General features: G+C 39.7%; 1 protein-coding gene across 1 annotated transcript in view; it reads left to right on the top strand.

The window, feature by feature from the left end:
* necab2 (N-terminal EF-hand calcium binding protein 2) overlaps nt 1-26,436 on the top strand; it is a 151,684-nt gene that overhangs the window by 27,519 nt on the left and 97,729 nt on the right. Inside the window, exons 3-5 of the mRNA XM_026172965.1 lie at nt 18,871-18,979; nt 23,592-23,617; nt 23,817-23,914. Coding sequence (XP_026028750.1) covers nt 18,871-18,979; nt 23,592-23,617; nt 23,817-23,914 — 233 coding nt within the window. The remainder of the gene's footprint in view (nt 1-18,870; nt 18,980-23,591; nt 23,618-23,816; nt 23,915-26,436) is intronic.

Below are 26,436 nucleotides of genomic sequence, written 5' to 3'. Positions count from 1 at the left end.
AACCGATAACAGACTAACTCTATCTTATTGTAATTTTATCACCATCACCAAAGTCAGCCAGCTGACTGCAAGTGGTTGCAGGCATGGTCCCCGTTTCAAAGGCAACATTCACACATCGCACATGATTTTTTTGCAGTAGTGTTGGGCATCTTCAGCCCTTGTTTTCCCTCTTGTGACTGAAGTTTCCAAGAGTTGGAGTCAAAGCCTCAGGGTCATGTCATGGATTTTAACAGGAAAGGTAATATAAAATCTGGCATTGTATTATCTCGCCAAGATAGCCCTTGTTGCTGGATTATACCATCAGAAACAGCGGAAGCAGCTGTCACAGTGCTTGAAAAGTAAGGCGCCTCATCATCAAAAAGCAGTCGGGTTGCCATGGTGAGCACAGCGATGGATGATTGGCAGTCCTCATGATCAAAAGACAAGCTGCGCAGTGTTAGTTCTCCAATGAGCTTCACTTCATATTGGGAGAGTTTCTCAGCGGCTGCTAATTTGTGACTTCTGCTCTCCTAATGAGCAACAGTTGGGAGCTGCCATTGAGAAGAGGTTGTGTGTACTCTGGTCAGTGTGCACACCATCTATGTGTGTGTATGTGGTTTTGGAAGAGCGGGGGTTTTCCGTGATGTGCCTTAAAGCACCAGGGGTGCTAAAGATATGACATTTACATGCCGCATAATTAACACTGTGACCTTGCAGGGTGTGTTTGTCTGTATAATAACTGTGCCTAAAGCTTTCTTTCACTAATTATTTGGGGTCACAGAACTTTGCTTTATATTCTCATCACACTGTAATAAGTGCAGTGGGTCAATCTGTACAGTTGTTGTGAACTAAACTTAAAGATCAATAAACATTTCTGTATGTTTATCACAAGTGAAAAAGCAAATAGTGCATATGCATTTACATGGAAATACAGCAGCTAACTAATGAGAGCCTTGTGACAGCACCCAGCAAGTGGTGTACCTCTGCTTACATCGAGGATACAGCAACCCTAGTTAGCACTCAGTTGCCCCTGGTTACAGCATCCCTCTATTCTCTTCCCAAGCGGCTTTATGGTCTGCTGTTGCTATGACACCAAAGTTAACACCCCTCTCTCCCCGTCTTCCCCCAAGACATTCCTCTGCAGCTGCTGGCCTTCAGTTTCTAATTCTCACTCAGGTGTCGCCTGCCACCTGAGGACACGCTGAGCATAGTGAAGAAATGCTCTTTTCTGAGAGCTGTTACTCAGTTTGTCAATTTTACTTAAATAGTTATCACTGCAAAATATTGAGGTTCCTGACTTTGGTGATCCCCTGATGTTTCCTCTGCTGTTTCTATGAAGCTGGCAATCACCTCGGGATGAATTGTAATAATCTAACACCACCTTCAGGACTGGTTGTTCAGTTTGTCCAGTAGGTTTTTAATTAGTCCTGCAAAATGAGGAGAATTTCCAACAACCTCCCATGTATTCATGCTAATTACCTCCACTCAGTAGGCTGTGATTTCTTTGTCTTATGCATGCCTGTTAACCAGGGAAAGACTAGGAGTTTGTGGGCAATTAAATATCAGGAGGGCTCGTGCCACCTCTCCCTGCATGAAAAAACTACCAGACCGACCTTTAGAAGGAAATGGACATTAGATTTTGGTATCTGTTCCTCAAGCACTACATTGCCATTTGGAATGACTCGTATGTGCATTAAATGGATAAAGCAAATTCCAAAGTTTCCTGTGACACTGAATGTTTTGCTTTGTAATTTTTGCTTGTGATTTAATGGCAGAGAAAAACATTTTAGGCCACAAATTTGGGGCAATGGATCTTTGCACCCAGCCTCATAAAAGATGCAATGAGTTTGCTGATCTACTGTCCAACCAACAATCAATAGTAAAGCCAAAAGTTTAGTGAGGTTATATCTGAGAAGAGTTACTTAGCAAAAACCGCCTCACATCAACACTCACTGTTGCCTTCAATATACAGCACGGCAGCATACTTGGTAAAGTGTAAAATATGTGTTAGTTTAACACTCACAGAAGTCCATCTATTTTTGTTATATACAGTATGCTGCTAAAGCAAGTGTGATTCAAAGCTTAATAAATCATTAACAGTTGTTTTTTTTTTACATGGTTAAATAGATAAAGAAAAGCAATTTGTCCATGTATCAAAGTGGACTCAAGAAATAGGCCTGATATTAGCATAGAAAGCTGCCTTAGTCACATAACTATGCTATAGTTATGGCTGAAAACTCTTAGCAGCACTTCCTTGCAGTTTTTAGAATCTGCATGCAGTATATGGAGCTATTTCACCAACACACCCGTATGACTCTGGCCTACACTATGCAATTTGTCTGTATTTGGTAAAGCTGTCTGCCTATTTTTTTACTCTCATTGTTACCATCGTTTCTGATTTACCCCTTTTCACACCTGCAGCGAGACTTCTGCCCTCCACTCACAGCTGCTCTCATATTAGCGGCGCACTTCACTGATTTACTGTTGAGTTGCATTTAGTATTCGACTCACAGCTGGCATCTACTACAACATCTGTTGCTTACCAACATACACCCACATCACTTCACATCACCCACAGAAGTGTTCTGCGGCCAATAGTAACCTAAGTCTGAGAGAAATTGCTCATTGGTTTTGCAGTGTCGCCTCACATATCGAATATGTGAGTTCCAGATTGAATAAGGCTGTCTCTCTCTGAGTGTCAGCAGTGAAGACCAGCCTATTATTTTTCTGCAACCAGAAATATTGTAATCTGGGATAGCCTCCAGTGACTCAGGTTAAAGGCCATGAATCCCATTTCAGCTGACAGCTTATATACAGCTGCCACAACACGCTACATTCACTTGATCCTCTGCCGCTGATCTGCAAACTCAAGGCTAAAGCTGAACCCTGTGCGCTGCATTAAGTGACGATTTATCAAATGACCCACTGGCAACAGAAGCAATTATATATGCTCTTATTCTAAGGAAGAAAGTGGTATTTAGAATTAAAAGGGTCAGATGAACATGCTGAAGATTTTCTGCCATGTGGTGTGATCTAAATCTGTCCCTCTACTAAAGCCTGAAATGCCTCGCAGAGCTTCCGTTTCCAGTCTGAGTTGCTTTTCTATATTTTTGAGTGAAAGCTTAATTCTTCTTCTTCTGATTAACACTTTGCACCCCTAAATCTGTTTGCCAGGCTTTGGTATGCTTCAAAAAAGACACTAAAGCTACTCACAGAGTAGCTTTAGTGTCGTTAACACTATTGATGCGTATACGTGCCTTGTTAACCGTCTGCCTAGAAACCTCGCATCCTCCTTTAGCCGATCGGAAACCCTCGCTGACTGAAAATGACGTCTCTTGTCCTTCCACTCTCTTCTCTTATCCTCTCTTTTATGAAGATGGCACCTTCGGTGAGCAAGAGAAACAGTGGTGTGTGGTGTAAGGGACTGTTGAAGTAAAACTGAAATATTGTCTTTTCATGTAGAATTCAAAAAAGGGCTCTAAGAGAGAGGAGAGTGTGAAAAGTTGGTGACAGAAAAAAGGGAAAAGGAAAAGATGGATGTGTAGAACAGAGGGATAGGACAGCCTACACTATAGGAAGTTTTATGATTGCTCCACCACTCCAAGTCTTTCGCTCTAACTCCTCTTTACTTTTTCCCTGTTTTTTGTTCACGTTCAGTGGTGCTTCCCTCCATTCTTAACTCTCCACTCTTCGGCTGCTCTGTTATCTGCCTTTCAGATATACAACTCTGTTAATTATGACTCAAAGGAGGCCATGATGACAGGTACTAGTCATTTGAGTGTGTTTATCTAAACTACTGTCCCATTCCCTCAGGTATAATCACAACAGTTGTGGATCTTCCTCTGTGGCCCCAAACATCTGTTTGAAATGTCTCCCTCTGACTGTAACCTGGATTTAGTCTGTTGAGCTGACAACTGTGCCCAGTAATGAGGAGGCCTGCTGTTGTGGTTGGAGCTCTTTTAACATTGTTCCGCTATGTTTGATGTTGAACGTCTCTTGGTCTAAGTTGTAGTGTTTGGCTCTGGAATGCCTTAGTTGGCAATAAAACGACTCCACCTACATAGTTGGATTGATGGAAGCGGTTCCTTTATTTTGTTTTGTACTTGTCCCACAGCGTTCCTGCACCGTGTTGTTTCAGCATGGTCTGGCAGCTATGGGTGACAGATTTTCATGTAATCTTTTTGGAGCTTTTATAATGCAATCATCTGAAAAAGAACATGGGCTGTTGTGTGGTGTGTACTCAAGTTTATATGCATATAAATATATCATTTTACAGTTTGTGTAAACTATCAATTATCAGTTTTTTTTATATACGCGCACAATGTGTCAGTTTCTTCTTTTAAATCAATGCTAAGGGCTCTTTTAGTGTAAGTATTTTATCATAATTTGACACCATATTTCATTATTTTGATGTTTAACTTGAGTCTTACATGGCAATTTGGGTGACTGTTGTTGCGATTTGGTGCTATATTCAATTTAACTCAAAAAATGGAGTTGAATTCAACTGAACTGATTGCCTGAATTTGATACGTTATTAATAAACAACTCTTCCCATCGTCACTTCTAAGCACACAAGAGCTAAAGTGGCGATGTTCATAAAGGTCTCCAAGTCCTCAAGTCAATTTTGTTGTCATGTAGCCTCTACTTCTGCAAATTCATGTCAGTTGGAGGGTTTTTTGTGTGCACAATTGTAGTAGTACTGGAGAGCTATGACTCAAAAAGTACACAAACAAAGTAATGCTGTGTATTCGGTGACAGTAGCTAGCTCCAGCATTTCATTTTGAATAAAAGGAGCTGCTTTGATGCTTGTAATGAGAACAAATCGGTCTATAGATTAACACAATATAAATAGCTTTCCTGGAAAGCTCGTTAATCTGCCGTAGCAACAGGGTGCCGAGTGATAACAGCAACAACAAAGGGGCCAATGCGACGCGCAGAAATGACCTTGTTTAGTGTACTGACATTCTATTATCTGTCATTAAACACCATCACACTGCATTAAAAAAAGCACCATTGTGGGCAATGGTAGTCAATTACTGCCTGGTGAAGTAGCATATCTGGCTGTAACAGGAACCATAAAACACCATTTGTGTAAATGAGGCCTCCCCAGAGGGCTGATTGCAGCAGAAGAGGCTGCCAGTGGGTTTCAGATGGTGGGATCTACAGAGGAGGTAGGCATCTGAATGCATCATCTTCATTTGTGCACTGACATCCTGCTATTATCTGCCATCACCTAGGATTACTCATCATTAGGATAGACACCCCCCCCCCCCCCCCCAAACACACAAGGTTACTCCTGAACTGCACACACACCTAAGCGCCGTCTCCACGTTGTTGCACCCATTGTGTGCAGCCACACTCATCTAATAATAACATTATGTTCAACCAGCAGACTGATGATGATTACACGTCATTCCACTCTCCGCTGAGACAGAAAATAGATAAGAGTGACTGATCATCTGCTGCAACTCATCTCTTCATTCAGACAGTGTATCGTTTCCACCTGGGAATCATCTGTCACCTGAGAGATGCAGAGAGGATTATATCCCTCTCATTAAGACAAATTATGACCCACATCTCTCTTTTATTAAGAACCGAGGAGACGGTGATGCTTGAACTGATTAGTATTTACACAAAGGCCTTACTAGATGCTCCGACAAAGCAGATGAAAAGATCATAGCTGAGCTTACAGCGTCTTGCCCTGACTCTCTTTAAGTAGAAATGTATTCATATTATTGTCAGGTTCGGAAGGGTGCCTTCAACCACAGCAGTTATCAGAGCTCTTTAGTGTCAAATGTGTTGCCCATAGTTATCAGAAAGCTGTGAGGGTGATTGTGACCTTTTTTCATTCGGTGAGGTCATAAAAAATTAGCTTGCAGAGATGAAAATCCAATAAACAGTTAGCCTAATGATTTGTATGAGCTCAGGTTGTTAACACATCAAAACATGTTTCAGTCTCATTGTTAACATTAACATATCTTAGATTTTGAAAGCACAGTGTGGAAAATATCACTGCTAGATTGCAGATTGCAGTCATCTAAAGAATTTTTTACCCTTTCTAATTGAACTGCACAAATGTAGATACGGTGGCCACTGTAGGACAAAGATTTTCTTAATAGGAATATGCTTGGCATGTTAGTAGTTAGGTCTGTCGAGCAGAAAGGAGGTGACTTTGATGTTACTTTTAAAATCCTTCTTTCCATGCAACTCGTCCCATGTGGGAAAGACTATTGTTACAGTATTTACTCCTTTTATCCTGAAGTTTTTGCTTCTTTAATGAAGGGGAACCCCCTCTTAGATGATCAAACATAGATTTGATCTGTCATATATTGAATCTGATAGTGCAGGAACGAATTAAAGTTTGCCTCCACATCGCACAAATGCCTACAAGTTCTCTTCTCTCCCTTTGGCGTACTACATATCTGCCACAAATGTAAAATGTGATTAGGTGGAACAGAGATGCCCATCTCTGCCACTGATTAATTTTTAAATTATTTATAAGAATGCATTAAATTGCTGGAAGATGTAATTACGCACCAATCAAAGTTTATTTATGAGTACTGTAATGCCATTTATTTATTTATTTTTTATTAAATAATCTAAAAAAAACTACTGACTGCTCCTTTAATTGCAAGAACCCACCAAAGTCATCCCACAAATGAAAAAGGCTCAGCTGTACGAGAAAATATAAACAATCGCCTAAGCACAAGTTTGAGCTTGTTCAGTTTTTGCAGGAGAAGTGGTTTGATGCTTCAGGACCAACTGGCTGATGTGGCAAATTTAATTCTGGTTAACATCTCTACCATACAGCTACTTCCTTTGCTATTTCTAAGGAGCCTTTCAGGACTATATCACACATAATGGATGAGATAGTCCCTGACAGGTCTGCTTTTGCACACATACAGTACCTTGAAGATGTGAGACCTCCGAAAAAAGGAGTGAGAGAGAAGGGTGCAAGATTTTTCTCTTTTTTCACAACCACAAGCTTCAAAAGCACTCACCATTTTCCTTTCTTATTCCGAATTATTTATTGTTTCATGTTAAATTGATCACAAATACTGATATACATTTTATTTATTTTACTAGAAATGTGCATGAAGTGTTCCTCTATTTTTTTAAATGACACTATTAGAGCAAATAGGGTTGAGTACTGTTACAGTTAGCACACTGTGTTCAGTGTAAGTCTGCAGCTGATGACCCAGTTTGCAGAGCAGTGTTAAAATGATCTTGCAGACATGCTCCCCAGTGTCAGGGTTTTCTTCTGGCCCAAAATGAACGGGGTTGGCCGGACTTTGTAAAAGAATATTCAGGTAATACCCAGGATCTGACTGTTAATCAGAACATTAATCATAAATATTTAGTCGTTGTCTGTCACTCAATGGCAACCACCAATTAGATACAACTGAATCACACTGGTCAATAAGCGTTTCCTCCTTTAATCCGGTTATTTTGCTAAAGGATACTTCAGCAGAGAAGCTAATTGGAAAGTAAGACACCACTGTTACTTTTTTTACAAACTTGAGTGAACGCTAAGTGTCCTGCCAAACTATTAGAAAGAGTGTGTGTCTGTTGTAGGTGGGCTGTAGTGATGGATAGGGAGAAAGGACAAGATCTGACAGCTCAGTGAAAATCACTCCTGTTCCCCATCTATCAGATGAAGCAGCTCACTGGCAGCCACACACATACACACACACACAAACACTCATGCACACACACTCCCACCCCAGACACACTTTTCTCTACGTAATGGAAATGTGCAGGAAATACCAGCTCATAGAAATCTAACTTTCCCTGGCAAAGAAGATGATACTGGATGAAGACAGCGAGAGGGGATAAGAAATGGTTAAATAAAGAGGAGCCTATGTTCAGAGCAGGAGAGGAAGATAAGACAGAAATGAAGGTGGGGGAAGTGTGTGTGTGTGTTAATGGCATACAGGGAGAGAAGGCGATGGTGATATCCTGAAAGGAGGGTCAATTCCCCCTCTTCTTGTTGCTATGACAACCCATCATACAGCTCCCTAAAAATAATGATAAACAGCAAGAAGAGTAGAGGAAAGAGAGACTGCGGAGAGGAAAGCAAGACCAACTGTCTTCTGTAAAATAACACAATTAAATTAAAGGAAAGAGATGAGCAGAGTGGATGTATGTGTGTGTCTCTGAAGGGAAGAGCGGTGAAGGCATGTTCATTTTCTCTTCCTCCTCAGTATGTTGCTGCTGTGTGCAGGATGTGGAGCCCAGCAGGAAGAAGGAAGTGCTAATTGCTTCTCTTTATTCTACACTATGAAAAGAGAGAGCAGTTAACGCAGTAGGTCCACCGCTCTGACCGTCCCCTCACTCTCCCCTTTTATTCCGTCCTCTTTCTTTCTAACACGAGCAAGCACTCGACGTCTGTGGCAGTGAATATCTCGTGTATTAAATCCCAACTCCTTTGCCCAAGAATGTTCACCCTCAACCCTTTCTGGTTCTGTTCTGGCGGTCCAGAAGACACGGCCTCCCATGGCGCTATTCAAACACAGGCTCCACTTGCTGATGCAAAAAAGCTTTTATTACTCCAGAGTAATAAAAGATTAGTTCCTCTCTCTCAGTGAGAGCAGAAGACAGGGGGAAGTTTTTTTGTATTTTGGGGGGGTTGAAGCCAAGATTCCAAGGGATCTGCCGTAGTAGCTGGATGGCAAAAATAGCTCTAAATTAAAAGCACATAAAAAAAGCTCAGGTCTGTATTAGTGTTACTGTGTTGGTTACTGTGACGCACTCATTAAAGAATGAACTTTAACCTGAGTTGCATACTTGATCTCGGTTTCTGTAGCCAAACCAGTGAAGCTGCCCCACTCCGAAGGAGTGTATGTTGCCCCTCACGCACACAAACACACACACACATGTATTTCTTTTTTTTTGTAGAAGTGGCTGCATCTGATCCTTTCTGACACCTACTTTGTGATGTAATTGGTCATCCTCTTATCACTTCTCTTTTCTGTCTACAACTTTCTTTTTCTTACTGCCTTTAAAAACATCTGTCAGCCCTCTAAGCGTTTCTGACTGAACAAAGGAATCTGAGATCTGAACACAAGCACGTGTTACAGGCCCTCACGATGAGACTGAGGGATGTCCACTTTGAGTAACAGATTCATACATTTCAAGGCTTAACAAACAGAATACTACATAGCTCTCGATAACGCTGCTTAGAAGTGACAAAATTTCCCCTGTAGCAAGTATTATATATGTCAGGGCAACTATAGCAAGCTGAACAATAGTCATAGTAATTCAATAATAAGTCACATTAATGGACTGGCATTTGTATCTTGCTTTTCTACTTTACTCAGCACTCAAAATGCTTGAAACATTTACCAACCACTGGTTTCTAAGCACTCTAAAATCTTTATCTATCACATCCGATTTATAGTCACCAATTAACCAGGGATTAAAGTGGGATTTGGCAGTCTGGGGAACCCTATGATCAGGTGTAGTGGTACAGAAGAATCACCTGGAAATAAGGCACATGATAATTTATTTTCTGAGCCTTAGTATATTTAATTTTTTTTGCTGTGCAGGCTGCGATCAGCTCATATGTGTCGGTAGTAGGGCTGCCACAAACGATTATTTTGGCTAAAATATAACAGGACACCGGAGTATATTCTCCAGCGTCTCACACTTCTGATAATCAGCTGTCTGCTTGACAGTTTTAGCTGTGCAAAAACTATAACTTTAATCTCAGCCAAACCGATTTACTCAGGAACAAATAAAATACTAAAGAAAGCCAAACTAACATTTTTAAGTTATCTAAGTGACTTATATATATGTTTAACCTGACTAGCGAAAGACGGCGGTGGGTTTGAAAACGATTTGCCGGGAGTCCGGTGTTCTCACGGCTCTAGTTAGCCTTGCCCCCACCTAGCTAACGAGCTAGTGGGTAACAGACGTCTCCGAAAACGTCGGAGCGCTTTTGAAAATATGTGGTGTCTTGATAAACTGAGCAGATATTTGAGGTTTACACAGCTACATTCTCGCCTGAAAATATGTTAAACGTTTATTTTGTGACCCAGAAAGAATAATAAGAGTAAAGTTAAAACTAACTAGCTGCCGCCATTGTTGACAACTGCGCTGGGATAGTCGACATAATCGTGACTAGTCGACTAATCGTGGCAGCCCTAGTCGGTAGTGAGCTGAATTCAGTGAGTTAAATAAGCGGATGCTAACACGAGCTATCACAGCTGCTTTCTAACCCCTAGGCACTTAAAGTTAGTGTGAAAAGCATTATTCAGTGCGTGACTCTTATCACCTTCTTCACGTTATATTGAAATTGTTCTGCTACCTTAGACGTAGCCTAACATTGACCATGAACGCCACACACTCTGCACCCATCCAGCACAGAGCAATGCTGTCAACCTGTCCACAGTGTTCTAAACTAACTGCACTAAACTGGCTAATATTTTCATGCAACCTTTGAACAATTTGTTTTACAAAAACAGAATTTCAGAAATCGTTTATAGATCCAATATGTCATTAAAAAAATACTCAAATAAACAAGGACATGATATGTAAGATTTAAATTTCCAATTTGTAAAATTTCACTTGCTGATCAGTACTTACCCAGTAAAATGTTTATAATCTCCCACTCCTGTCCTGTGTATCTTACATTTTTTTCCATTTCTGAGAGTATTATACATTAAAGTGTTTTTCCTCTCCCTGGGTAATACAGCAGATATACTATTTAGCTAGCAGACACATTTTGTGAGAAACTGCACATATCTGCTGAGCTGAAAGCTCTATGTTAGATTACCCACTACTTTATTGCATCTGCAACATGAACGGGAATCAAAAGTTTAGACTGTGATAGGAAAACCCACACAGATGTAGGGAGAACATGAAAACTCCACACAGGCGCCATCCAGGTACGGAAAAAGTTGTTTCTGTTCATCTGGATGTAGCGTTTTCAGTGGGAGGAACATTAACTCACTCATCCAAGTGACTTCTTCAGTCTGGGGACTGACTGAAGAGTAACTTGGAATTAACCTTTTGGGAAATTTAAGCTGTGTTCAGATTTGTTGTTTTTGTTATTCTTTGCTTTATCTATGTAGTTACTGATTCGTGTAATTCATGCCCCCCATCAATAAACATTCATCCAGGCTCTAAAATATAAAAGTAAACAAAGTGATCAGAATCAGCAATGACAGTTGCAGTTTTATCAAGACTTTTAATTCTTGTTGGTTGGTCTGCGATCAAATCAAATTGATCATTCTTCTAGTAAGAGTTCAGTGCTTTGTTTATAAAGGTGAAACAAATTGTGATTTAATCTTGAGTGATTGCACTACTGAGAGACAGCCTGGAAATGACAGCTTTCACAGGTGACATTTTCACCACCTATAATTTGTGGCTCTGGATGTTATGTAGATTTGCGTTTCTCCACGTTTGGCTGAACAAAGAGAGCTTTAGTTGCATGGTTTCCATTGTTGTATTTTCAAAATGAAGAAGTTTGATGAAAGAAGTGGTTTCTAAATGCCAGCCTGTTTATGTGCCCTCATCAGGACCACAGTAACGCCCCACCGGCATTATAATAAATGAACGCAGGTTTCATTCAGTCTGCGTCACATCACAAATGTGGAGTGCTGAGTATTCCCATTATATAGCCACTGACAAACAGATTTGAGATTCAAAATTATTTAGCAAATTATTTAACAATAGTCAGTAAAAGTGGATGAATTTGCATTTAGCTCCTTACATAGGTCTGAGTCACACTGAAAACATCCAAACAAATATAACAGAAAATACTGAGAAAACACAAGCAAGTTCTCTACTTGTGTCCTCATTCTGATTTTGACCCTTAAACTGTCAATGGTGTGTGCGAGAGTGTGTGTGAGAGAGATTTCCATAATTTAAGTGTTATATAAGCAGCACAGGTCGTTGTGTTTGTGTGAATAACAACCAGAATGGAGCAAAGCAAATGGGAGGATAATTTACCCAAGGAAGCATGACGAATACAGTCAACCTGCACAGAGTGGTGGTGTTGAATATGCTGATAGGTGTGTATCTGGACTCTGCTCGAAACAGACAAACTTACAAATACATGTGCTTTATTCCTCGTGTCATAGTACCCCATGTCTTCTCTTTTAATAAATATTCTCGGTTGTATGTTACCTCGAATAAATAAACCTATAACATTTTTAAAATGTATCTAATTTTCCTTCTTGCGTGAAACAACAGTAACAATAAAAACTTTAAAAGGACCTGATTCCATATTTTCATTCTTGGAATCTGCTAAATTAGGATTTCATTACACACAGAATTCCAAATTATTCTCATTCATCTTGCATTGGATCTTGTCGCCATTCATCAATTAAGAAACGTGAATTTCCTCTTATCTCTGGAAGCTACCATCTTTTCTGTTGTGAACTACTCTGATAGTTTTTTATTCAGGATTCTTTTTGTACTTTATGTGTGTGTTTTATAATGTTTCTGGCTTAGGCCCTTGTATTGGTGTTGATTAAGTCTTTGCCTTCAGATCAATCCCCAGATACTTATGATTTAATAATCTTTAAGTCAGTCCCACTGATGCTGACCTGCTGACTAAGGCATCCTTCTTGATTCTCAAGTCTACCTTGATCTCCTCTGTCTTCGCCAAATTCAGGTGTAGTTTCTTGTACACCACTTCAAAAAGAAGCAGGCACCAGTAGTCCTCTAAGAGCCAACCCTCCCGACACAGCTCACAATCTCCTCTGAGAATGTCGGCCGATGACAGGATGAGTTGGACTTGGACTCTGAAGTGTAGAAGGTGAACAGCAAAGGAGATAACACAGTCCACTGGGGTGACCTGATATTACTCACCAGAGAGGGTTAGACAAACCTCTGTCGCCTCACAGACTGTGGTGTTTAACAGTTTGACTTATATGCAGATATCTGCCTGTATATCCTTCATCAGTACAGGCAAGTGGGGAAAAGGAGCTTTAGCAGCATGTGTATTATTACAATGTCTTCACTGTAATTGATGTCGGCCTTTAGTCATTCAGGTACGTGAGTCATCTCTTTTCAGAGATCACACTTATTATTTAACATTTAAAGTGATCTGAAGCAGTGATTATGCTTAAAAGTTATGAACATCTTTTGATGTTAATTTACTGGAGAGCGATAAGTTAGTTAAAAATGATTAACATTTACTCAGCGTTTCTCCATATTTGTCGTGCATTTAGTTTTGGGTGTTAATGGATGTGTTTCTAACAAATCCTACTGAAGACATATTTTCCATCGAACTACAAATAGCTCACTTTGCTTTACTTCATCAGAGCTTTTCCCCTGTTTGTTCCTTCCACCTGTACAAGATGCACTCTGTGCCGAAATACTACTCTGAGACAGAGAAAGTGAATTTGAAGGTTAGGGGAAAAAACAATCAGAGCACTGCTTGTGGTCATTGCAATCAATAACTGCACTTCTGTTTCTCCTCACTCTCTCGTATGTCTTCATTATTTGCTGTTGATTGTTGATTGTATTTAATGTTGTGTACAAATTACCTTTAATTTGGCCATGACCATTAGTACAACTGTTAATGGTTATGAAGATCACTTCAGTTTATAGCAAATACTGTGAGAGCCATGAGGAGAATATGCCCAGTTCAAAATCTACACCTAAAAATGATTGTCTGGATTTAAAATATGATAATTGGGATTTTAAACATCATGTTTCTGTGTGTCTGAAACAATTTTCAGAAAAAATATTTTAAAACTATTAATCTGTAGATGAGCATCTGATTTTATTCGAAAGCTATGATTCTAAGTGCTATGTTATTGCTGTGAATTTGCTCCAAGAATTAAGTTTGCTCTGGCTAGTCTTCAGCTATGTTTAAGGCCTTTTGCCAATTAGTGCGTTCATTCTTTAATTTCCCCCAAGAAACTTGTGTGTTGATGTGTATTTTATATTGGTGCTGGACTTGCAGTATTTCTACACTAGGCACTGTTTTCCTCATTTACATTTGTTTGTGTATACTATCACACACTTCCCAGGGAAAGTTGGGTCCACCTACAAAACCACCCACTGCAGCTTAGACAATTTTTGCCCTATTCCCTTGAGTGTTTTTTGAATGCAGTTTAAAGCCTTTTTAAATTAATTTTGCACTAACACAACATCCTGTATTGCTAATGTACAGGACCTTGGTACTTAATTAACATATCAAAATTTTGATATAAATAATGAGATCTTAGGACCCGTCCATCCCGGAAGTTATCTACGCAGGATTGCAACATGACCATAAAACAACCAAAATGAAACATTCACTTTAAAGTCTCTTAAAATTTGCATTGTTATTATATGGCAAGGTTTTTGAGTCTTCAGCCAAGATATCTTGTAAGACCTATCTTCAAATTGTTGCTGAAACATCCAGAAAGATGATGACACCACAATGACCGGGAACGTTCTTGGACTATAAAGGCAAGCTAGTTTATCCTGGTGGGTGTTCTACAAAAGTAAATATGATGTCACCAAATGTTATAGATTTATGAGAACCTGAAAGAAACATCTTCCAGTAATGGTCTTGAATGTCCCAATAAATTATGTCCTCCCTATCCAAATGTTGACCAACGGGGAATAGTTGAGTAAGTTTGTTCCAGTAGTGGAAAAATCTTTCTGAGAATATGAAATTCCGAGCTAGGAAAGGACATAAAGTGGATAAAGATCTTGAGCTACCCGTCATTTCTTTGTATTTTGCTTCCAAGGAGCCAGAATTTCTTGTATTCTTTTAAAAGTGGTCTTATCCAATAAGACCACTGTTTGCTTTCTGAAGCCACTTCAAACTTTTCCTTTGGATGTTGGCTTTTTCACTCACTTACCGTCCAATCCTTGTTTGTTTGTTTAGCCACTAAAGCATAAAAAGGCATCTAAGAAGAAGAAAAACTGTAATTTTCTTTTTTTTAAAAAAATCTTTGTTACTATTATCCGAAAACAGATGGATTTCATTATTATGAAGGCAATATTGTCTGACTTTAATCCACCATACAGTGCCATCTGGAAAGGATCTGATGCTTAATTTTTCAGTGTGTCAATGATCTCAAACACAGCAATGCAGAAAAGGAATACCTGGATATAAAGAAACAAACAGTAGAACACCATCAGTCATGGATTGGCCATTCCAGAGACCAGTTTGCAAATTATTGAAGCAGTACTGGAGAACAAAGTAAATTAAAGATGTTTAAGAATTAAGGTGGTCATTCAAAAATATCAACTTTCAAATTATACTACATACTGTATTTCCATGTGTGCTTGCACATGCTTCAGTGAATCACAGGATCCATTTCTCATTTTCCAGCAAAATGTAAATGAGTGATGTAACTGACCTAATAAAAGCTAAAGAAAAAAGGAAAACTTCAAGCTATACAGAAAACTAACGAACTGTATTTTGCAGCTCATGCACTTTAAGAACTCTATAAAGATGACAGACATTTATTTTTCTGGCCTTTCTCTCCCTGTAATAAAAGTAAATGTCTTGAGGGAGTTTTAAGAGCACATTCACACTGTGTGTTTGTTTGTGTGTGTGTGTGTGTGTCCAAGAATTACTCAAGGTTTCGCAGTGATGTCTAGCCTTTACCTTATCTCCTCCCTGCTGTTTTAGAATACTTTTCTGAGTCTGGGTAATTTCCTTTGCATCAGGATAATTTCTCTCTGTTGATTTTAGGGACGTAAAATATGGGCAATTTCATCAAATTGTGCCAATCTGCAGTTGAGACAGAATGCTGTTGGCTGTTGCATCAATCCGTCTGCTGCTGACTGCCTTGGTTTGGAGGCGAGTGGATGTCAGGGTTGTTGTACATTATTTATAGTGGGGTTTGCTGGGTGAACTGCAGCATCAAGAGTCAGCTAAAATGATCCATGGATGCTGTTTAGCAGCTGATTGTGGTGCTTGACTTTCCTGTTAGTGGAATACAAAAAATTAAACTCTCAACGGATACCAAGGAAGTGGTTACATGTGTGAGAGATTATTGTGAAACACACAAAAAAGGCACATCTGAGTCTTTGACAGTGGTACAGTATAAGCCAGGAATCAGAGAAGCTGTAGGCTTTTTTGTTAGCTGTGTAATTTGGGAGTATTTCATGCTTTTGAAAATAGGGTTAGCACACTATCTGCTTTGCTTGAGCGGTGTGTTACTGGAGAATTCCTAAGTGGGCTAGCTGGCTGTAAATTGGGTCACTGCTGAATTAAACACCAGTGCTTTCTGTGCTTCTTCACTGCTGCACCAGAGAAGGCCAGGTTAGAAATAGTCATGACCACAGAGTCTAAATTCACAGTTGAGCCCTGGTGGACAGGGAGAGTGGGACTATGAACACAAGAAGTGGCATTTTAGAAGTTCGCCTCAAACAAACACGCCTTCTGTCATGGAAAGGTTATGCCAAGCGTCACCAAAAGAAGGCTATTTGTGAAGGCGTTTCTGAGTCACAATCATTTTGTGCAGCAGAAATCGACATGGAAGAACATCTGAGAGGCAACGGCTACTTTGTTGCTCTAACAAGGATCTGGAAAAAAGGAAGGCTGAAAGATATGGAGACACTTAATGGGGAGAAAAGCATAAGAAGGCATGAGATGGGCCAGAAAGAGTGTAAGTGGCTGCAGAGTTCCTGCAAGTTTTTTGACAGTTTGAAACAGGCTCGAGTTTTGACCACCACTCAGAAAAAAAGACTGCATATGGTTCTCAAAACAAACTAACAGAGAGTGCAACTGACTGTGCCAGAGTGGAAGAGAGCCAAAAAAGAAACCAAACAAAAACTAGCGGCAGAAGAATGAAGTAGGGAATAAAAAATAGATGCATCTTGATTTAAAATAAGAAATTCATAAACACATACTTCCCTAATCATGAAACTGAGAAATAGCAAAGGGGAATTGTGAGGCAGACTTAAGAGCCAAGAGCAGCACATTTGAATTCAAGCCTTTATAAGGCTGCAGTCCTCTTGTCCCTGAGCTTTCTCAGTACTCCGCAGTGGTCCCCATGGCTCAACCTGCTGTATCCAGTCAGCCACACTCAAGGACAAACACACTTAGAGGGCAAGGGAATTAATATTTGATATAGCTATGCATCATGTGGTGAGACAGTCAGGAATACAGGACTAGCAAGCAAAGACAGGATAGAGCCAATGCCATGAATAACCACTCCCTACTAACTAAAACAAATTTAAACTGCTGGTTGAAACAATGCTTACAGCTAATTTTACTAAGTTGCGCTGGATCAAAGTTTTATTTCATTTTTGAAACGTTCCCACAGAACTTTTTGATGACTGTAGCTGTCCGTTGCTTTTTATGCTATTCTTGTTTGTACAGTAGCATCTAATCTACTGTACAAACAGTAGATTACATGCTAATAATACCAAGTGGTGGGGATAAAAGTGGCAGAAATGGATGCCTCATAAGTAATTGTGCAACCAGGAGGATGCCTTGGGACAGAGGATGGATGGATAAATGGATGGATTCATTGAAAATTCAGAAATCTTGAGCATCCTTAGCAATTTTTTTAACAAATCTTTGCAAAACTAAATATGAAGCTATTTCTTTTGCTAACAATCGATGCTATAGGCTTACCTGGGGATAAATGGTTACAAAACTGTGCCACTTTTTGTGGATAGAAAATTAAATCCTTCAATATTATATCTAGTCAGAATATTACAAAGACCAGGAGTTATCCATATTTTTTCTTCTAGACTTTGTTTTATTGGATGTTATATAAGAAGGCTAGAAATCCAGTACTGTTGAGTGCTTTGGTTATCAGTGCAGCCCCAAAAGGCCTTGGGGTTTTGAAACATAATCGCCATTGTGTGCTTACTAAAGTGCAACACAGACAGACAGCAAGGATTCATCTGAAGGTTTTTAGCAGACTGGAGTGCATGCTGGATTGATTTTACAGCAGCTCGGGAAAGGACTGAAGGCAGTCATCATGCCAAGGATGTATGAACGTGGACGTCAGTGCGGCAAAGCAAACTGGTATTAAACTGCTGCTGATTCACAGGTAGCTGATACTGTTGGGTTAACAGTATCAGAGTAATTATCAAGCAGTGATTTCATTTTTCAAATGGCAGACACAGGACTGTTTTTGACTGTTTTGAGTACAAGTTAAAGTTCTGATGAAGAGTTTGACTGGGGCTGAAGTACTGAAAAAAACGACTGAATGACTATCTCCAGGTCAGCAGAGGAGAACAGTGGTTTGATTTTGGAGATGGTTATCAGCTGAACAAAAACCATCTCCACCAGCTTCAGCTTATTGTCACAGAGATAAGCTCGGAGTCAGAATTTACAGATGGTGGTTTTTGGGCTCTGCTTTATGAATAAGAGTAACAGCAAGACTGAAAACAATCAAAAGTTAAATGTCATGCTAAGACACTGGGGGATGATATTTATATTTCACGGTGGTGCAGATTTATATAAAAAGGAAAACCCTATTCACTTCAATGCACTAAAGAAAAATGCCCCAGGATCCACTTAATCAGGACAAATTAACCTCAGGGTAATAAGCTGGGATTTTTCACTCTGGACCAAAGCATCCTCTCGGTCAAGCGACTGGCTAACCCCCGTCATCCGCAGTGCTGCAACATGTCAAACCCAGGACAAAAAAAACAATGTCACTAAAATTTAATCCGTATAACTTGGAACTATTTAAACTCTCCAGATGCCATCGGGAACAAATGTTGGTTATAAAAGAGATCCGGTGGGATGAAGGTATTATTATGCAGTATTGTAGTTTAGAGCTGTAGCAGGTTGCAGTAATGACCTGTAATTTCACTTTATCTCCTTCCATCCTCTTTAGAAGCAGCAGACAGGCTGCAGTTTATATGCTTCTTTAATCAGACACGTCCTCTTAATATTATTTAACACTGTTTTTGCAATTACAAATAAATGTCCTCATAGCTTTGATGGTGCCGTACTTCCTGCAGATGACGGGAAGCTGTCTCTGGATGAGTTCCAAGCATTCTTCTCAGATGGCACGCTGAATGAAGAGGAGCTGGAGAAGCTATTTCACACCATTGACTCTGATAACACCAGGTCAGCACCATTACTGCACGCCTGTTCGTGTGCGTGTTTGCCTGCAGCATGCACCGTGCATCCATAGCAGCATGAAATAAAAATGAATACAGTAAATTTACATGTGTGTGCGTGTTTTCGTGCTCGCTTGGCCATGTTTTTTGTTTAACTTCCATCAATTATGAAAGTCCATAAGATGCACGCGAGTGCTTTCCTGCTGCACCACATCAGTTCTGCTTTTTCTTATGTGTGCATGCTTAGGTAAGATGTATATAATTTACCCTGCAGTGAGGAAATGTCACATCCACCTCTGAAAGCTCCTTTTATGCAGGCCCTTTTGGACCAGAGCCCTTTGCATTAAATGACACTTTTAAATATAAAAATGCCAAAATAATAAAAGGGAAAGAGAAACAGGAGCAGACATGAAGGGGAAGCAGCATAAAAACAGAGGAAAGTCATTGTTACCTGTTTTTACATCTTTGCCTTTCTATTCATCTCTCTCCTCAAGACATTAACCTCTTTACAGCTACTCCCAAGATGTTTTATTTTGATTCTCATTGAATCAATTTATGACCCTTCATAATCAGCCAGTCAGCTCAGAAGAAGCATGCTGACACAGTGGGATCTGAGTAATCAGAAGTCTAGCTCTGTTAATTTACACAACCTCCCAGTCCTGCAGGCCCTCAAATAAAATGAAACCAGGCAGAACAAAAGCTGACCTTTATCATTTTTGTAGAATTGAATTAGGTTTAATATACAAATCCTCCACCCTGGCTCAGGTTTTTTACATCAGCGCAATAAGTGGTCCAAGCAACAGCCCACCGTCTCTTTGACGTCAGTGACATTGCCACTTGGATATGGGCTCACTTTATCAATCTTACTTGCTGCAGAGAATGCACTCAGAAAATGCTCTACTCATTAGGGTTAAGTAGATTTGGTGGTTGCATGCCAGGCCTTAGCATCATCATGTGACAGCAGATAGGGTTATTGATTGGTCCGAATAAAAGGAGAAACTCTATAAGCATTTCCTGTGTGAAGCAAGATGTTGATGGATGCAAATGAGAGACTGAGCGTTGTTCTGCCTCCAGCTGTTCGTCTTCCTCTGTCACTCTTTTGGTCTCTTCCCATTTCTCTTTATCCTTCTTCACTATCAGGCTGTTTTCTGAGCTTTCTGTCATGCTCTTCAAGCTTTCATCCTTCTATCACTCAACTCATCAACGCTCTCTCTCCTCATCCTCTCCATCTGTCACTCATTCCCCTTCTCCTGCCCTTTCAGGCTTCAAATCTTCCCTGCACAAGTCTCAGTCAGTTTCACATGCTTTTTCCCCGTGAACCGACGAGGCAGAACGAAAACTCCTGCGGTCTTTTTTTAGAACATAATTGCACAAAATGCAGGAAGACACTCACCTGCACATCAGAGTAATTGAGTTATTCAGTTTGTTCAAAAGCACTTGAAGAAATCTGGAGTTACTCTGGTCATTATAACAAAAACATATATTTCTATTTATCTGCCTTTACCCACATGCAGTACAGTTTCATCATCAGATGGTGAGTGCGAGGGTGGACATCCTGCCAATTTTTGGTGCACCAACTGCACATGTGCCCCAAGCCGGGGACTTCAATCACCCTTCAAACAAGTATAACAGTAATAACTACTCGACTATTATGGTCCGGGTCCACAGCAGAGTATAATCAAAGCTTTACTGTTTCAGCCACCACCATGCTGTTTATTTGGTGTTAGATGTTACCAAATTTGGAAAAGAGTAAGTGGAGTCTTAATTTATCAGCTAAGATTGGATGACTACTTTTAATTAGCGCTAAGTAACAGAATTATAGTGCGTTTTACAAAAATCTTGGATGGTCTCAAACACAAAGCATGCTGTATTAAATTTAGTATTTTTCTTTGTTTTCATTCTATTTTCAGCAATTTATTTCACAAACTAGGAAGTTACTTAGTCACGTATTGGAAACTGGAAGAAGCTCTGCTTGACAAACAGTGTCATGACAAATCCAAATGACCAAAAGCATAATTTTCTGCATGTTAATGTTCAGTTAAAATAAGTACTAACAAGTCTTTTATAGGCAAATATCCCCTAAACATCCCTAAAAGGGAATAGCCAAAGTTGGTGCAGATGTCCTAAAAACCTTTTGATACAGGTTTTAAACTATTAGACCAGAACACCTCTTAATAAAAACTGAACTTGTACAGCTGATGGAGTTAAGCTTTAATATGCACAGCCTCATATCAGCGTGTTTCATTGTCTTCACGTCTTCAGTGGATGTTGTGAAATCTAAAAACAAACTGGCACTTAATAAGGTGGAATCTCAAGTACAGTGAAATTCATTACTAACTCAATAGGCGGCTGCATCACTTGCGGAGAACAACATAATTACTGGTTTACTCTCTCTTTGAAAACACACCCTGCATCTGGAACTAGCATTTGGATAGTAAACAATCTTTCGTTTCGTTTTAACCAGCAAAAATGTTGGAACAACTTTATAACACTCAGTACACAGACATCCCTAAATTCTGTTTAAGCTGCATATGCTGTGCGCAAACATGAAAATGCATTTATTGTTGGTTAAAACTAGAGATGGACCGATCCGATATTACGTATCGGTATCGGTCCGATACTGACCTAAATGACTGGATCGGATATCGGAGAAAAATAAAAAATGTAATCCGATCCATTAAATATCACGAAAGCACCTCACAAAACTTGCAACACGCCGTAACTCGCCTCAGAACGTTAGCATGTCGGAGCAGTATGCATCACGTGATAGAGCGGCTGTGGCATGCGGGACCTGTGGTCTGGATAGCATTTGGAGCTTCGCTAGCAACCCGGCATTTCATCTCCGACAAAGTTATCCCCGAGAGAAGTAAAGCAAGTGTGTAAGTCCATCTCTGAATGTTTGTAAAGCATTCCTGCGTTAAGCTTAACGAGCGACTGCCTCTCGCTCTCCGGCTGCTTAAATGATCAGCTGATCGGCTTTTCTGTCATGAGTCCATCTTTGTTTTTGGCCCACTTTGCACCAGAAAGAGGAAACCAGCGGCTGAACAACAGCAGCACGTTTAAGCTTGATAAGCTGTTGTTAGAATTTATTTAATATTACTTTCTACACCAGGATCTTTTTCTACAGCTGACGTAACTGCGCAGGGGCGGATCTAGCAAAGTTTAGCCAGGGGGGCCGATAGGGCATTAACAGGGAAAAGGGGGCACAAAGACATACTTTTCTTTCTTATTCTCATTTAAAATGTCTAGCTTTTAATAAATAATTATCTGACACACAAAGTTTTAATTTGATGTAAAATGAATAGAAGTCAATTACTGTATATAGTGACTATTAAGTCTAATATATATACCCTAGTAAGCTATAGTGCTTTTTCCTTTGGGAAGGTACCATCTGTGCAGTCTGCAATTTTGTTGAAGAAAGATGTTGAATCTATTTAATATTTCTTGAAAAATAATTGATTTCTGTGCATTTTTTTTTCACACTGCATCAAATTAAGGTTGATTACGTCGATTAAGCATCATGAGGTGGCGCGTGAGGGGTGGTTCCCTATTTTTTATTTATTTATTTTTGTTGTTGCTGGGAGTTGGAACCCTATTAGTTAGGTTGCTTAATATTTACGCTAAGTACTCTTTAAAATACCAGAATAGGGAGGATGGTGTAGGTCTAAGTTTATTAGATTGATCAGTATTGCTGAACTATGAAATATTTTTTTTGTATACAGGTATAACAAAATAGCTTTAGTGTAGTTGTTGTTTTAAACTTAAGTATGAACTTGCAGACTTGCAAAATGCAGCAAGATATTTTAAAAAACAGTTTTGTTGATTAAAAAACACTATATCGGATTCATATCGGTATCGGCAGATATCCAAATTTATGATATCGGTATCGGTATCGGACATAAAAAAGTGGTATCGTGCCATCTCTAGTTAAAACCAGATTTTTGGTTGCCATTACTAAAGCCCATCTGTCACAACGAAGGATCAGGATTCATCCTGGCAGAAACACTGTGTGCAAATACTTAATAAAATAAAGCAGAGCCTATTAAATGAGGCTGCTGAACAAGGCTCAACAGAACGTATGCTGTTTGAAATATTCAAATTACATTTTTTTGACTGTTTTTAACACTTCGTTTCTCATTATGTTTGTGGACTTGCTGAGCAGTGATTTATTATCACAATGAAGAGGTGGACAGATGGAGTGTTTCTGCCTATCTCCTCCACTAAGCCACAGTTCATCCGTCATCACTTGCATCTCATCCATCTTTTGGATGGATCGTCCTTCTTCCTTCATTTCCACCTTTCTTCCATCCTTTTTCTGTCCCACCCCACTTCTCTCCTGGTCAGTCAACAGCGAAAGTCTTCTTTGAAGCAGTGAAGAATTCATTGCCAAATGAGTCCCCACGCAGTGAACGGAGCGTGAATGATGGCGGTGGATTGATTCAGACTCCTGCCACAGTCTTGTTAGATCCCTCTCTGCTTGCCAAGCTCTTTTTGTATGTGTGACTGCATGCAAAACAACTTTCCTCTGTTTCTGACCCTGCTCTTCTCCATTCTTTTCCTTTCTTCCTATCTCCCTTTCCTTTCTTTCCTTCTTCTGCTCCTTTGCTATGCTGTGATAGTAATGTTGACACTAAGGAACTCTGCGGTAAGTAGACTGCTGACACACACTCACACACACCCACAAGCACGCACTTACTTCCCTGCCACTGCCCTCATTCCCTCTCTTATCCATTATTAAAAATACTTGCCTGTTGAAATGCAAAATATTTTTTTAAATATAGGATATTAAATCAGCTACTTTGGGCTAACCATTGCAAATTATTTTATGACTCTGTGTAAAACAGACTACTTTGCTAAGCACATGGGAGATTATGAGGGAGTTCTGGCTTCTCTGGAAACGCTCAACCTTTCCATCCTCAAAGCCATGGACTTCACCAAACGGGTAAGAGGTGTGTGTGTGTGTGTGTGTGTGTGTGTGTGTGTGTGTGTGTGTGTGTGTGTGTGTGTGTGTGTGTGTGTGTGTGTGTGTGCGCGTGTGTGTGTGCGTGTGCGTGTGTGTGTGTGTGTGTGTCAGTGTCAAAAAGAGAGCTGGATGGTGGGTAGTAACAATATTGCAGTGACAACATGCAAGTTGATCTGAAAGAACTTTTTGAATGAATGTTCAAATGTTTATTCGATGTCACTAAATCACAACAAGAGTACAAAACCACAGTGTTAGTTTTTTTTCTGTGACATGAAGCCCATGAAAGGCTTTAGCCTTGTGGGAAGGTAAATTAAAAAAACAGTGTAAAATTGATAAATAAGTGACAACTATTAACAAATAAAGGAAAAATGCTGTGTAACTGTGAAAAAGGCTCCACTGCTTAATTATTATTATAGTTAAATTATAAGTTAATATAAGATTTTTAAATGAGTTTTACTTACCTCTGGAACAGATCAAGTCTGGATTGAAATAAATTTGTTTCCCAAAATCTCTCGAGTAGGGGTGACGAGTACAAAGTTGATATGACTCGTGCAAACAACAATCACATGGGTCATTAAATGTGTTAAGTGCAGGCTTACAACCCGGCCTCATCTTACAGTATTGCCAAGCAGTGTGTTCTTGCAATTATAGAATTTGAAACCTGAGTGCAGCAGCTGGAGGTTCCTTGGGTTGTGTTGTAGCAGACAATGGCTGACAGATGTCAGAAGATGAACACACAACTCTTCTGTGCCTGAAAAGCTGTCTACACTAATAAGTGCGCTTTTTCCAAGGGTGGAAGCTGTGTGTTTTCACATGACCATTTAAATGTAAGGCAGTGCATATTGAGTATTTATTGATTGAGTGTCAATGTGTGTGTATTTGTTTGTTTAAAGTGTTCTGTATGCCTTATTCTCTGTGTGTGTATGTGTGTGTTGTGAAGTGTGTCAAAATAATGACAAGTTCTTCCCGTACAGAGCCACTGGTTTCGCAGTCAACCGGTTTAGATTGTGTGCATCTTTGAGTGTGTGTGTCTGCATGGCAGCTAGAGAACAGTAATGCATTATCCCAGATTCACCCATGCACTATATATAGCAGCTGCTCCAAAGCTCCAAAGCTCCAGTCTCATCCATGTCCGTGGGTTCTGCTCGTGTGTGTGTGTGTGTGTGTGCATGCATTAGCATGTGTGTGTGAGAGAGTTTATATCTCTATCCACCAGCAGTCTTTATCTTTCTTTCAGCTGCGGGCCATTCAGCAACCCCGAACACACACACACACATACACACACACACACGTTTCCCTTCTTCCCACAGGCTAGTTTCTCTCTAATGTGCAGCCATTGTTTAATCAATCAGTGGAGTCTGTCTCATGTTTTATTGCTGTATCGCTTGTGTTCGCTCTTCTTCTCAACCTCAAGTCAACTCTCCTCTCCACTGTACTGCATGCAGACACATACATGTATACACTTTCAGTCTATTCTCTCTCTGATATCATTAGATTGCCTTTAGCGGGTAGTAAAGCTCCAACAGTGCTGTGTAGGGAGTTGACTAGCTCAAGGAGTTGAGTGGCCAAACTGAAGCTCAGACACTGCTGACAACTTAAAAATTGATGGACATGCTGAGTGTGTGTGTGTGTGTGTGTGTGTGCATGTCTTTTTAATGGCAAAGCTACCACATGCTTTGCTGCAGAGAGAGAAATGGAAATTGGAGGCCAATGTTTTGTTGTTTAAAAGCAATGTGGAGGCTGCAGCTGTCACTCAGACGTTCATTTATTTATATATTTTTTGTTGCAGCCCCCTCTGTTTTCTCTGCCTCTCAGTTCACTCTTTGTTTTTCTCAAAATCAGCTCTTTTTTTGTCAAACTAATGTGAGGTTGTGTTAATAATTTTTGTTACAGTGTGAAACAAACAAGCCAACCAGAAGGATTTTTCTAGAACCAGACATGTGGGACGTGCAGTAGAATTAGATTTGCATCTTTTTGGACATTGTTCTTTCTTTTAGCTTTTTTTGTCATAATATTTCAGGATAAGGTATATTATGAACACTGTCTTAAGGTGCAGACTGTCAATTTTAATTTGAGGGTTTAGCAACAGTAGTGCACTCACAGGTGAGGAATTGTAGCTATTGTTAAACAGAGTACCCTTTTTTTCATTTGCTCAAATGAAATTGGATAAATTCTCATAGATTTGTCATTCATTTTTTGTGTCAACAATCCTTTAAATTACATTCAATAACTGCTAGAAGTTGTGAATCTACAGACATTATCATGAGAAAAATACTTTCTGAGCCTCATATGGCATAAAATTCAAAGTGTCCAACATCTTTTACAACATCTTACAACGTACGAGGCTTTAGCACTGTGCAATCTAATTTGGCATTCATTTTTTATGCAATATTTGTGAGACAGGGTTGAAAATATATGTGAAAACTCTTTAACACCCAGAGTTGTAAAAGATTGTCTTTCAGCAACTTTACAGGGAAACCCTTGAACTGGTTTTGTGTTTG

Source organism: Astatotilapia calliptera, chromosome 7 (genome assembly GCF_900246225.1).
Source record: "Astatotilapia calliptera chromosome 7, fAstCal1.2, whole genome shotgun sequence".
Taxonomy (NCBI): domain Eukaryota; kingdom Metazoa; phylum Chordata; class Actinopteri; order Cichliformes; family Cichlidae; genus Astatotilapia; species Astatotilapia calliptera.
The sequence above is the reverse complement of the archived record's forward strand: the minus strand, read 5'-3'. Positions and strand labels throughout refer to the sequence as shown.